Source organism: Engystomops pustulosus, chromosome 2 (genome assembly GCF_040894005.1).
Source record: "Engystomops pustulosus chromosome 2, aEngPut4.maternal, whole genome shotgun sequence".
NCBI classification, from domain to species: domain Eukaryota; kingdom Metazoa; phylum Chordata; class Amphibia; order Anura; family Leptodactylidae; genus Engystomops; species Engystomops pustulosus.
Window position 1 is genome coordinate 47709604 of NC_092412.1, and position 12402 is coordinate 47722005.

Consider the following 12402-nt stretch of genomic DNA (forward strand, 5'->3'; position numbering starts at 1 on the left):
TAATTTTTACTTCCATTGCCAGTGCGAATTTTTATGTATTTTTTTTCTTAAAGGAAATCTACCATTTGATTTTATGCATTGTGAAGCTAACATTCATTGAGAATGCTTTAGCAATACTTATGCAGAAACATATCTTGTTTAATCCCGGAATCGAGTGGTTTTGGTGAATAGACAATTATAAAATTATGATATTGAGGCTCTTACCCTTATTATGCACTCCTCCAGCATTCATAAGGCTGCCTCATCCCACCCCCATAAGCCTTCCCAAAAGCCTATGATGTCATCCAGCTTTCTCAGTATCCTGTAGATAATTATGCTGCAACGTCATTCAGGACCTTTAGAAAGCTGGGTGCAGGCTGGCTGGTGTACATAAACACATTACTTCCACATACACAGAGCTGCCTGTAGTATCCAGGCAAGACTAATCAACCTGAGCTGGGTGACTCATACATAGCAACTGGAGAATGGTGCAGCAATCGATTACTTCTGCCTGTCATGGACAACACAATGATTACATATTCTTGGTTTATGCTGGCCAGGACAAGGCTGGAGCAGTCCAAGGGAGAAGTGCAGGGCAGCCACAGGAGCGACAGAGCCTCATTATCATAATTGTATAATAGTTTTTTCAGCAAAACCACTAAATAATATTTGTTACATGCAGTGTAGCTACAGCATTTTTAATGTATGTTTGGTTCATAATGCATAAAAGCAAATGGTAGATTTCCTTTAAGACACTTATGGCCCACTGAGTCTTAAAGGCCATGCATGCTCCCCTAAGGATCTAAGACAGTTAGCTGTGTTGGCATCTCCTCACCCAAAAAAGGGGGCCATCAGTGTAAACTGTCCACTTTAACTAACTCTCTGTCCCTAGCAGCAAATATTTATCTTCTTGACTACCTGCCAAATGAAAAGGAAGGTTAAAAGAAGGAATTCTGTGCAAGATCCCACAGAAAAATAGGAATATGCAGAAAATCCTGCTGATCAACAAGGAGTGTGAGACATACTCTATATACTCTAAGAAGAGGCTCTTGTTACTGTTGAAGATTTAATATTTTTGGCATCGTCACCAAAGTATAACATAATGACATAATCTATGCAAAATTTACAAAAATTACAATGTCTAGGTCATGACTGTCATCAGAGGACCAGTCTTTCAATGCTTAGAGTACTTGTCTCGTCCTCTTCGTTGGAGGCAAAATATCCAGGTAGGTCAAGCATCTGCTGCTCAGCTTCTGTGAGTCCAAATGTGGAATTGTCATAGTAGGAATACTCATTACCCCAAGGAAAACTCTGACATTTCTCTCTCCGGAAATGTGACGGACTGTGGACAGTCTTACGTTGGTAGTGTTCTTTAGGCGACGGTGAAGCATCCTGACCCCGGTTCCAAGATTTCTCTACTGGTGAAGGACCTTTGCGTATTCGGTTTGGGTCTGATCTTTCTGGTTTCAGTTTACCACCAGGATACCTGCTATATAGTAAATCAGGTTTACTCTCAATTGATTGTAGATATGGACTTTGTGGAGAATGTCTAGTGGCATCAAGAGGGAAAGAGATACCTCTTGTAAGGCTTTCTGGGCTCTTCTCTAGTCTTACTGGTTTATGTTTAAGTCTCTCTGTAGTGGAATATTCCCACATCTTGGTCCTCGAATTATAGAACATGGTTTGTCTAGGAGATAAGGACGTCAGGCTTCTTTCACGATAAGGTTTAATGTGTTTGGTTTCATGAAAACTAGAAGTTCTTCGGAAGTTGTTATTTTTTTGATAGCCTCTGTCATACCTTCCCTTAGCATCGTTGTTCCTAACATGAGATATTTTAGGTAAAGTTTGACTTGGGCCATGTGTTGGCGGTAACAGAGACTTTGAGTTATGCCGTTCACTGGTATTTCGGATATGGCTGTTCTTTGTTTCCAAGAATGGAGACTGGATCCTAAACTTATTAGCTGCAGTTTCCTCTAGGTTTTCGGTGGCCAAAGGAGGAGCCAGTGAAACATCTACTGCAGTATCTGCCATTGGGTTCGGAGAGACATGATAAACTTTGGTGGCCTCCGTCAAACCTTTTTGCTTCATCTCTTTTAGTTGTTGTTGGGCAAGACGATAGCTGAAGATGGGTGGTATTAACTTCTGAGTATTAGCTTGGGAACAGTCATTTTCTGCCATGGCTTGTTCCTCGGTCACACATGTGCTTTGCCTATAGTTTAAAGGTATATTGACTTGATCCTCCATACTTTCCTGTTGACCATCTCCTGCATCTGAGAAGCTCTCCCTCACTTGGTAGATATTCTCTTCGTCAGAGTTTTTACGACAATTGGCTGAATGAGACGAGCTATGTCTGGTCGTCATACTGCACTTGCCCGCCTTAGTGAGCCTCCTCCAGACGGTGATCACAATGGTGATGAAGATGATACAAAGACAGAGGGAAATACCTGTGATGGTTACTGTATTACTTGTTCGGGAATCATCTTTGGTATTTGTAGTAGATTTGCTTGAAGGTTTCACAGCTATACCAAAAAAAAGACACCTTATGAGTCTCCATACACAAGGTAGAATGTATTATATCGGCAATCTAACAATATATCCTCTTTGAGGTGACCACCCAAATTGGTATTAAAAAGAGATCTTAATAATGAAAATGGCCAGTGTGCATAAATTACAGGGGTTGTATCACTAATGACACTTAATCCTTCTTCTGCAAATCAGCAGAATGTGGGATCACAAGTCTTTTCCTATCTGCTCCATAGTACAAATGTTGGCAATACCATGAGATTATCTGGAAGTCTCCTAGAAGTCAATTGAGCACAAGCTCCATCTTTTACTCCATTGACTTCGATAAGACTTCCGGAATCGCTAACAGGACTGGAAAAATCTGTAAGTCCGGGGCGGCTCGGGGACAAGGCAAAACTCTGAATCTTGGCAAGCATAGAATAAGCATTGTCCTTATGCAGGAGATTTTTGTTGTCAACTTTGTCCTGATACAACCTGAATAAAAATGATAATATATAGAGCATACAACCAGTGACGTACTCATGCAGTCCTCTAGTGAGCATGGGGAGGTCTCCTTTGTGTTTCCATTGCATTGAGCAGTCCCAGGTGACGATGAAAGGCAAGTTCTGGACCGTTCTCTGCGGCCTTCACCACAAGTGACACTGCAGGAGCTCCACGCCTGCCACAAGCCCAACATCTCTGAAAAAAAAATCAGAATAAGAATATTCGTTTGTCCCCAGAATCAATCATTCAAAATGCCAATTTATTTAGGGATACATTAATGCAAAACCTAAACATTGACTTAAAAGGATTATCTTGTACTAAGGGGGTACATGCTGCCTGCAGATAGGACACTATGTATAATCTGCTCACCTCCCCCGGCTCTATAACATGCTGCCTGCAGATAGGACACTATGTATAATCTGCTCACCTCCCCCTGCTCTATAACATGCTGCCTGCATATAGGACACTATGTATAATCTGCTCACCCCCCCCTGCTCTATAACATGCTGCCTGCAGATAGGACACTATGTATAATCTGCTCACCCCCCCCCCCTGCTCTATAACATGCTGCCTGCAGATAGGACACTATGTATAATCTGCTCACCCCCCCACCCCTGCTCTATAACATGCTGCCTGCAGATAGGACACTATGTATAATCTGCTCACCTCCCCCTGCTCTATAACATGCTGCCTGCATATAGGACACTATGTATAATCTGCTCACCCCCCCCTGCTCTATAACATGCTGCCTGCAGATAGGACACTATGTATAATCTGCTCACCCCCCCCCCCTGCTCTATAACATGCTGCCTGCAGATAGGACACTATGTATAATCTGCTCACCTCCCCCTGCTCTATAACATGCTGCCTGCAGATAGGACATTGTACAATCAGCTCAGGCCCTCCTGCTCTATAACATGCTGCCTGCAGAGAGGACACTATGTATAATCTGCTCACCTCCCCCTGCTCTATAACATGCTGCCTGCAGATAGGACATTGTACAATCAGCTCAGGCCCTCCTGCTCTATAACATGCTGCCTGCAGAGAGGACACTATGTACAATCTGCTCAACCCCTTCTACTCTATAACATGCTGCCTGCAGATACAACACTACGTACAAACTCCTCAGTTCCTCCTGCTGTGTAACATGACACATTCACATTAAACGTTTTAAAGAAGACGGCTATTACTACTAGTGGGGATATGATGACGATGGATCTATTGCATTACGCCAAATGATAATTGACTATTGACCAAGCTTCTTAGGTGCCATTAATCGTACTACTTTATTGTTAAAGGAGTTGTCCACAACTCAGTTGCTTTCTTCCAAAAACAGTACCAAATCTGACCATGGTCTGTATAGTTGTGAGCTGCATAGAGATTAATGGACTGCTTTGCATTACCATGGTCAGATGAGGCAATGTTTTTGAAAGAAATCAGTCATGTTTTTCAAACCCTATAAACTTATGAATTGAAAAGCACCGAACTCCATGAGGCTGTTCACTATTAGTATGGACCATACACTAACACTGTCCTTCTTCTAACACTAATTATTTTAGTAATCCCTTTCTATGTGCCTTGAAAATTGGATCTAAAATGTAACTTCCAAAAAGCTTTATAAAGGCCGACATTACACATACCGATTTCTCGCCGAATCTCCACACACTGCTTGGCTCGCGGAGCCGAGAAGCTTGAAGTGCCACTAGGAGCCATGAAAAACTCAAAGCAATATTTGTTTTTGCCAATCTCAAACAAGGTGCAGTTAAAGTGAGACATCTTCTCTCCTCTCTGGAAAGTTCTTTCGGTTAACGTGGTGACAATTTCTCCAGGGCTCCTGGGCAACTCTTTGTATACAATTATTTTCCCTTCGGCGTAGTTACATGGTGGGGCTATAATAGAAATAGCCATTGAGGTATCACATTTTTTGTCCATCGTGGTGACAAGTTTATATTTAAAGGTCTTGACAAGGTCAACAGGCCCCATATAGGCGATGACGGACTCGGAAAGCATGGGCTTGAGGGACACTGTAATGAAGGCTTCAGGTCGTACAGATGCACACTCAAAGTCTACCCATTGAGATGAGGTCAATGGCACCTCCTTGTATGTCTTATACAGCATAAACCTGTCAGGACTTGGTTCCTCCACCTCCTGAAAGCTGTGCGTGTGCTCAACCTCCAGTAGAAGTTTGGGTTCTTGATCAGGAAATCCGGAACATAACTGTTCATTGGTGAAGACCCCAACCTGGAAAGATCTTAGCGTATCTTTTATTGTCCTATTCAAGTCAATGTGAAAAATTGGCCAGGTGACATTTAGGAGGTTGCTCGTAAAAGAAACGGCGCTATAGTTTTCTGTCTGGAGGCTTATTTGAAACTGATAGAGTCCAGCTGAAATGAAATGCACACACTCAAATTCCAGGTCACCCAAAGACTGGTTGGCCGGGAGCACTTTACTCGTAATGATTTGGTTGTTCTTTACATCCAGAAGATTTACTGAAATATTGGTGGATAAACTGTAGTTTCCTTGTATGCTGAAGTCCACGTAGACAGGAGATCTACTTAAAGCTTTGTGGTGGGATTGTTTCAGGAGAAGATAACCAGGATCACCGAATACTAAAGGAAATATAGGGTTAAAAAATAAAGATATAATATAATCTATGGCAGTGATATACGGTATACAGCAGGATATAAGATATATGTCTATTACAACTTATGTAACAATGGTAAGTTTTTCTCAAGACAATACAAAGTATTAACCCCTTAACCACATGACCCTTTTTTTGCTTATGTGTTTTAGTTTTTTTGCTCCTCACCTTCAAAGATCTGTACATGAGACAGGAAAAAAAATTCTAAATACAGTGAAATTGACAAAAATTTGTGGCGGGCTCTGTTTTTTTTTTAATTTAAAACACTAAAAGTATATTGGAAATTTGTAAAAGTTTTCATTACACAAACTATTTCAGCTATTTGCTGAAAGTGGACAACTCCTAAAAAGGGAACCTGTCATCAGAAATTGGCCTAATAAACCACTACCAGTGTGTAGCACTAACAGCTGAGCAGCTTCTAGATCACATTTCTTTCATGGCCTGGTGTGGTGGCATCATCCAGAAAATCTACTTTGAAGTGGGATGTAAATTGGTTTATGAAGTCATAGAGGCAGAGAGTTTAAGTCAAGCGCTGCCGATCTCAGAACCTTCACCTTCACTGTAATTGTTGGTCGTGCGTCCAGGGACATCGTCTGACCAGATCTGAAGTGTGGCGCATGATGTCAATCACAGGGGAGAAGGTCTTCAGAGGCAGAGAGAACTAGACTTCGGTGCTAAACTCTCCACCTCCGTGACTCCTCGATGAACCAATAAACATCTGACTTCAAACATGATTTTCTGGATGATACCACCAAGTTGGGTCATGAAAAAAACATGATGTAGCAGCTGTTCGGCTGCTTGACAACATTTATTAGGCCAATTACTGATAACAGGTTCCCTTTAAGTATTTAGGGGGAACCTGTTAGGTGATAATTGCTGCTCTATTTGAGAGCAAAGCTTTATGATATATTGGGTAAATATCCTGACAGGACTCCTAGGAGAGATATTTTGAGTCCTGGTAACTGATTGACCGATCTCACTGTACACTGTCAATCACTATGTGTGGGTGGGTGGATTAATCTGGACTCTCAATGTCTCTTCAAAGAGTCTGATCAGTGACTTTGATTTTCTCCAATTTTTACAGCCCATTCATGGATGAAATTCAAAAATTATTGGTTTCTTGGAGCTCTGTTTTTAGAAACTTTAGAACTTTTGTTAAAAATTGACAATTTTGTATAATATTTAAAGATGGAACCAGTTACAATTAGGGTCTATTAGAATCTATTAAGTTGATCATTCATATTAAAAGTCAACCAAACATTACACTAGATAACTACCTGGCAGAGATGGGGGCCATCAAATTCTAAAATGCCATATGTCAATGGAATAATGGATAATAATGGGTGAGATTGTTAGATATCAAAATTTACATGATCCTCTTGTTATAGCAATGAGGTATGGTTGTAGGCAGAGCCAGCGCCAGAACTGGGCATACCCCTGCAAATGCCGGGGCCCAGAGCTGCTGTGGGGGCCCACATACGGCTGTATCTAATGAATCCATAGGGTAGGAGGGGGTTGTATATAATATAACCATGAGGGGGGATGTATATAATATAACCACGAAGGGGCTGTATATAAAATAACCATGAGGGGGCTGTATATAAAATAACCATAAGGGGGCTGTATATAAAATAACCATGAGGGGGCTGTATATAAAATAACCATGAGGGGGCTGTATATAAAATAACCATGAGGGGGGGGCTGTATATAAAATAACCATGAGGGGGCTGTAAATAAAATAACCATGAGGGGGCTGTAAATAAAATAACCATGAGGGGGCTGTATATAAAATAAGCATGAGGGGGCTGTATATAAAATAACCATGAGGGGGCTGTATATAAAATAAGCATGAGGGGGCTGTATATAAAATAACCATGAGGGGGCTGTAAATAAAATAACCATGAGGGGGGGCTGTATATAAAATAAGCATGAGGGGGCTGTATATAAAATAAGCATGAGGGGGCTGTATATAAAATAACCATGAGGGGGCTGTAAATAAAATAACCATGAGGGGGCTGTAAATAAAATAACCATGAGGGGGCTGTAAATAAAATAACCATGAGGGGGCTGTAAATAAAATAACCATGAGGGGGCTCTATATAAAATAACCATGAGGGGGCTGTATATAAAATAACCATGAGGGGGGGGGGGTGTATATAAAATAACCATGAGGGGGATGTATATAATATAACCACGAAGGGGCTGTATATAAAATAACCATAAGGGGGCTGTATATAAAATAACCATGAAGGCACTGTATATAAAATAACCATTAGGGGCTGTATAGAAAAGAACCATAAGGGGGCTGTTTGGGATGATAAACTAGGGAATATTTTAGGGAACAGGAGACTGTTTTAGTTTCTGAATTTTTAATGCCACCACGTGAGTTCACTGCAAAGAGGCCCAATGAGACTCTGTCGCCCAGGGGCCTACTGAAACCTGGTGCTGACCCTGGTAGTGGGCTACTCTCCTCTCCCCAATTAGGAAAACATGTATTTTCTAATGAGTTGAAAACAAACGTGTATGGAGGGTTAGCAAGAATAGCTGTTGGACAAATATTATATAATCTAAAGCATTAAGGGCAGCATTCAACCTCATTGGTGGTTGGATAATATCAGATGTAACAATTGGACAACTTACCCCAGTCCCAGAGAAGAAGTAGAGATAGACAGGAGAAGCTGCTCAGTGTCTGTCTCATTCTGTTACTCTCTGTGTCTATCACTCCATCACTTGTTACCTGCACAAAGACAAGCGATTTATAGCCAAAACCATCCACTACCAACAATGCCCCATAATATGCAGCAATACATCACTATAAGGTTACAGTAATTTGTTCACTTTGACATTTTTACATGTTTTATGGGTTACAGGATTTCTGTAGTAGGAATCAGATTTCAGTTGTGAATTCAACACGACACCTCAGTAGACGGATCAAATTTTGCAGACGAGGATAGAATTTTATGATGGGGGTTGGAATTCTGTGTAAATGATATGTTAAATATTCTACAAATCTCATTATTTGCCATCGGGAACTCATAAGAACATGCTACATGGCACCTGGAGGGGTTGTGTCTGAAAAGAGTATTCTCCCAAATCTAGATAATGTTATAAGTGACAACTGCACCACCATCGTCACACAGGTAACTATCTGGTGAAAAGATCTGGTCAAGATGCAAACATTTTGATACAACTAAAGAACATAACAGTTTAAAATAACATTATATTTAAATGACTATTGCAATATTTTTTTTATTGATTACTGGTCCTTAAAGAGCATCCACCACCAGGATGAAGGACTGTATGCAAATGAGCCTGAGAGGCTCCAGGCTCTATAGGTGTTAACCACCCTTCATCCTGGTGGTAGATGTCCTTTAAGCTTTCATTCCTTTTGGATTATAAACTCTTTTGGTGATGGTTTCATTTCCCTTCAACTAGTTGACAGTATTTTTGTCTTAATCATGCTCTTTTTACTTCTATGGGACACCCATCTTCAACAGACCCATATAAATGAATTGGTTGCATATGCAAATGTACACTTAACTTTCTAGCAGGTCCATTGGGGTCCAACTTGTGTCAGAGATAAGACACTTACCACCTTCTCCCATAAACAGGGTAAGTATCTTATGTGGTCCAACCCTAATAAAAATCTATTTTGCAATAGTCCATGGCCCACATTTACTTAGGGCCTTGCGCCAGTTTTCTGTCAGACTTTGCATGTTCTTTTCAGTGCAACCTGCTTGCACACGCATTTAGCCTCCTAACGCCAAGGCCCTTATTCGTTTTTGCTATTTTGCTATATTTTTCACTACCACCTTCAAAAATCTATAACTTTTTTATTTTTCCACGTAAAGAGCTGTGTGATGGCTTGTTTTCTGCAGTTGCAGTTCGTAGTGACGGTATTTTATATTCCATGCCATGTACTAGGAAGTGGGAAATAAATTCCAAATGCAGTGAAATTGGTGAAAAAAAAATGCATCTGCACCGTTTTCTTGAGGGCTTGGATTTTACGGCTTTCACTGATTGCCCCAAATGACAGGTCTACTTTTTCTTTGGGTCGGTGCAATCACAGGGATACCAAATTTGTAATTATAATGTTTGCATTCATTTACAAAAATTAAAAGCTCCTGTACAAAAAAATGTAAAAAATATTTTGGCATCTTCTGGCGCTAATAACTTTTATTATACTTTGGTGTACGGAGCTGTGGGTGGTGTAATTTTTTGCGACTTTTGATGACGTTTTCAATGCTTCTATTTTTAGGACTGTTCAGCCTTTTATTCACTTTTTATTGAATTTTTTATATTTTTCAAAATGGCAAAAAAAAGTGCCATTTTCAACTTTGGACGTTATTTTCCATTACAGGGTTAAACGCCGGAAATAACATCATAGAAGAAACAGGAAAGCGGCACTCACCGGATTCGTGCAGGAAGGTTTATTTTGACACACAGAGTATAGACGTGGACATAAATGCAGACCGCGGCAAGCGACGGGCCGTTTCGCGCCTGTGTGGCGCTTTCTCAAGCCTACAAAACACGCCGGAAATAACCACTATTATACTTTGAGCATTTTGGGAAGTGACAAAACCCAACTTGCTACTTTTTACTATTTATATTTTTTTTATTTTTCTACTATTTTCTACTATTTTTCAGACCCCCTATGGTACTTTAACCCTAGGGTGTCTGATTGCTCCTACCATACACTGCCATACTACAGCATGGCAGTATATGGGGATTTTCTTACTCCTTTATTACAATGTTCAAATGGCACATTGTAATGAATAGATTAAAACCAGACAGCCTGTCATGGCAAATGATCGTGCACCAGAAATCATGAATCTGGCGCCCAGTTTGCACTGTTCTTAGTAAATGTGCCCCTTAAGTTTAAACCAATATAATATACATGTAACATCCAAACCAACACGAAAAGAAATGGGGGGTATATTTCAGTTTTGGGCATCGATATTTGTTTATTACATGAAGTTTTATTCTCCATAAAGAAGATCTGTTTGAATATATCCCATGTGACATACCAGTGTGCCGGACAAACTTTGATTGATATATTTCAAGCCTTGCAGTCACAATTTTGGTGTAAAAAAGTTATTAAAAATAAATAATTGAGACAGAACTTGAGGTACCTATTTTGTCAGATAAGAGCCATAAATAGAAAGCTTGGTCTAGTGTCTAGTACAGTTATACATTGGGCAGAACCATCTGTTCCCTATGGCACCAGCTGATCATTGTGGGGTGCTGGTTGTTGGACCCAGTGATCTCCTTTATAGATGCACCAAATGGATCAAACTATGTTCAATATTGATAAAATCAACCTCATCAGGTCCATTTCATACAAATCACATTATTACTTTATTATAAGGCAGCACACGTTATATACAGGAAAATGGTAATAAATCCCCCTCCCAGGTTCTGACAAGTGAGCAAGTCTTTGCTTGTGTCTATGTACTAGTTGTTAAGACTCTTACCTCCAATGTGCAGATATCAGCCAATGAGGTATCCCTCTGCTGTCAGATATGCCCGGGAGCCTGGAATCACTACCCCTCACCATGCCATGCCATACTATTGCACTATGCCAGGGGCACTGCACAGCTACAGGCATCTCCCTGGCACTGGCGCGGCTGCAGCTTTTCTCCAGTAAATAGATTTTGTTCACCAGACAAGTTGCAGCTAATACAATCTCCTCCCTGAAGGAAGGGTGGAGAGGGAAAAGGATGGACTCCTCCCCTTGCTGCTTCTATCATAAACTAAGTCAAAGGGGAAGCCAAAGGAGAGATATTACAGTAGAGCCGCGTTCTCATTGTGCCATGGGATAATGTCACATCAGAGCGGAGTAATCCCACCAGGAAGAGTAGTCAGGAAATGAATGGGCATAGCTAATAGTTCTCAAAACTATGCAAGTCTTGTGAAAATGCATACTTACTATACTGGAAGTGTAAAGCAATGGGGACAGCAGCACCTGCAACAAATAGTAGCATATCCCTCTACACAGGGCTCAAGGGCGTAACTAGAAATGAAAAGCCCCATAGCCAACTTTTAACTGGCTTCCCCCCTTCTTTGCCAAATGGCATATACATGAAGCACTGCCAAATGTAATACACGTAGTGCCTCCAAATGATATTGATATACAGACCTTTTTGCTGCAGCTCCCCCCCCCTAAAATCCGATGATGCTACCTCACACACTAGCAGTCAGTAAATGACGCAGACATTAGTGACATCTTATTCCTTAGAGGTGACAATCTGTTACATCAGGAAGAGGACTTCTTTAGGATTTCTCTACTGAATTCACAGTCAAATGTCTTCAGATCCAAGCAGCACAACTCCACACGGCGCCCCTAAAAATACAACAGTCACTTACATTATAATGGATCATGTTCCTAAATATATATATCACATTCACAATACAACTATACAACACACTATTCCCCCATGTAAAACATCCTTTATATATTCCAGCACCCACAATTATATATACCACATCCCCAGAACTTCCACCAGCTAATTTATATACATTATACCAGTTGTGTTAATATACAGTTCCCCTAATTTATAACACCCCCCCCATATAAATACTACCAAATTAAATGATACAGTACTCCATAAAAGGCCAACCAGAATTATTATATTCCTGCCCTACATACAGTATATAACGCCACACTGCACACAGTATACACAGCCTCCCCAAGTAATACAGTATATAGAGACATGACACAAAATACAAAACGCCTTGTATTTACCTGAAGGCTCCAGCCCCGATGCTCCCCCGCA

General features: G+C 40.7%; 1 protein-coding gene across 5 annotated transcripts; it reads right to left on the minus strand.

The window, feature by feature from the left end:
* Positions 1–1059: 1059 nt before the first annotated feature.
* On the minus strand, positions 1060–12073 carry THSD1 (thrombospondin type 1 domain containing 1). 5 transcript variants are annotated; one of them, XM_072134476.1, is made up of 6 exons: positions 11101–11589; positions 10038–10147; positions 8267–8363; positions 4626–5594; positions 3022–3180; positions 1061–2498 (listed from the first exon to the last, which is right to left on the minus strand). In XM_072134476.1, the coding sequence occupies exons 3-6, from the start codon at positions 8322–8324 to the stop codon at positions 1138–1140; spliced, it is 2547 nt and encodes an 848-aa protein (XP_071990577.1). In that variant the 5' UTR covers positions 8325–8363; positions 10038–10147; positions 11101–11589; the 3' UTR covers positions 1061–1137. The 5 variants fall into 5 exon arrangements, with proteins under 5 accessions (XP_071990580.1, XP_071990577.1, XP_071990579.1 ...); XM_072134479.1 differs by lacking the exon at positions 11101–11589 and having other exon boundaries at positions 1060–2498; positions 10038–10130; XM_072134478.1 differs by lacking the exons at positions 10038–10147; positions 11101–11589 and adding an exon at positions 11809–12073.
* Positions 12074–12402: the final 329 nt, after the last annotated feature.

What these genes read in the sequence shown, in the direction of transcription:
- THSD1 (XM_072134479.1), bottom strand. Translation starts at nt 8,324, where the DNA reads ATGAGACAGACACTGAGCAGCTTCTCCTGTCTATCTCTACTTCTTCTC. An exon ending in ACTTCTTCTCTGGGACTGGG is followed by an intron (nt 5,595 to 8,266) that starts GTAAGTTGTCCA and finishes TATTTCCTTTAG; the next exon opens with TATTCGGTGATCCTGGTTAT. An exon ending in CTCACTAGAGGACTGCATGA is followed by an intron (nt 2,499 to 3,021) that starts GTACGTCACTGG and finishes TTTTTGGTATAG; the next exon opens with CTGTGAAACCTTCAAGCAAA.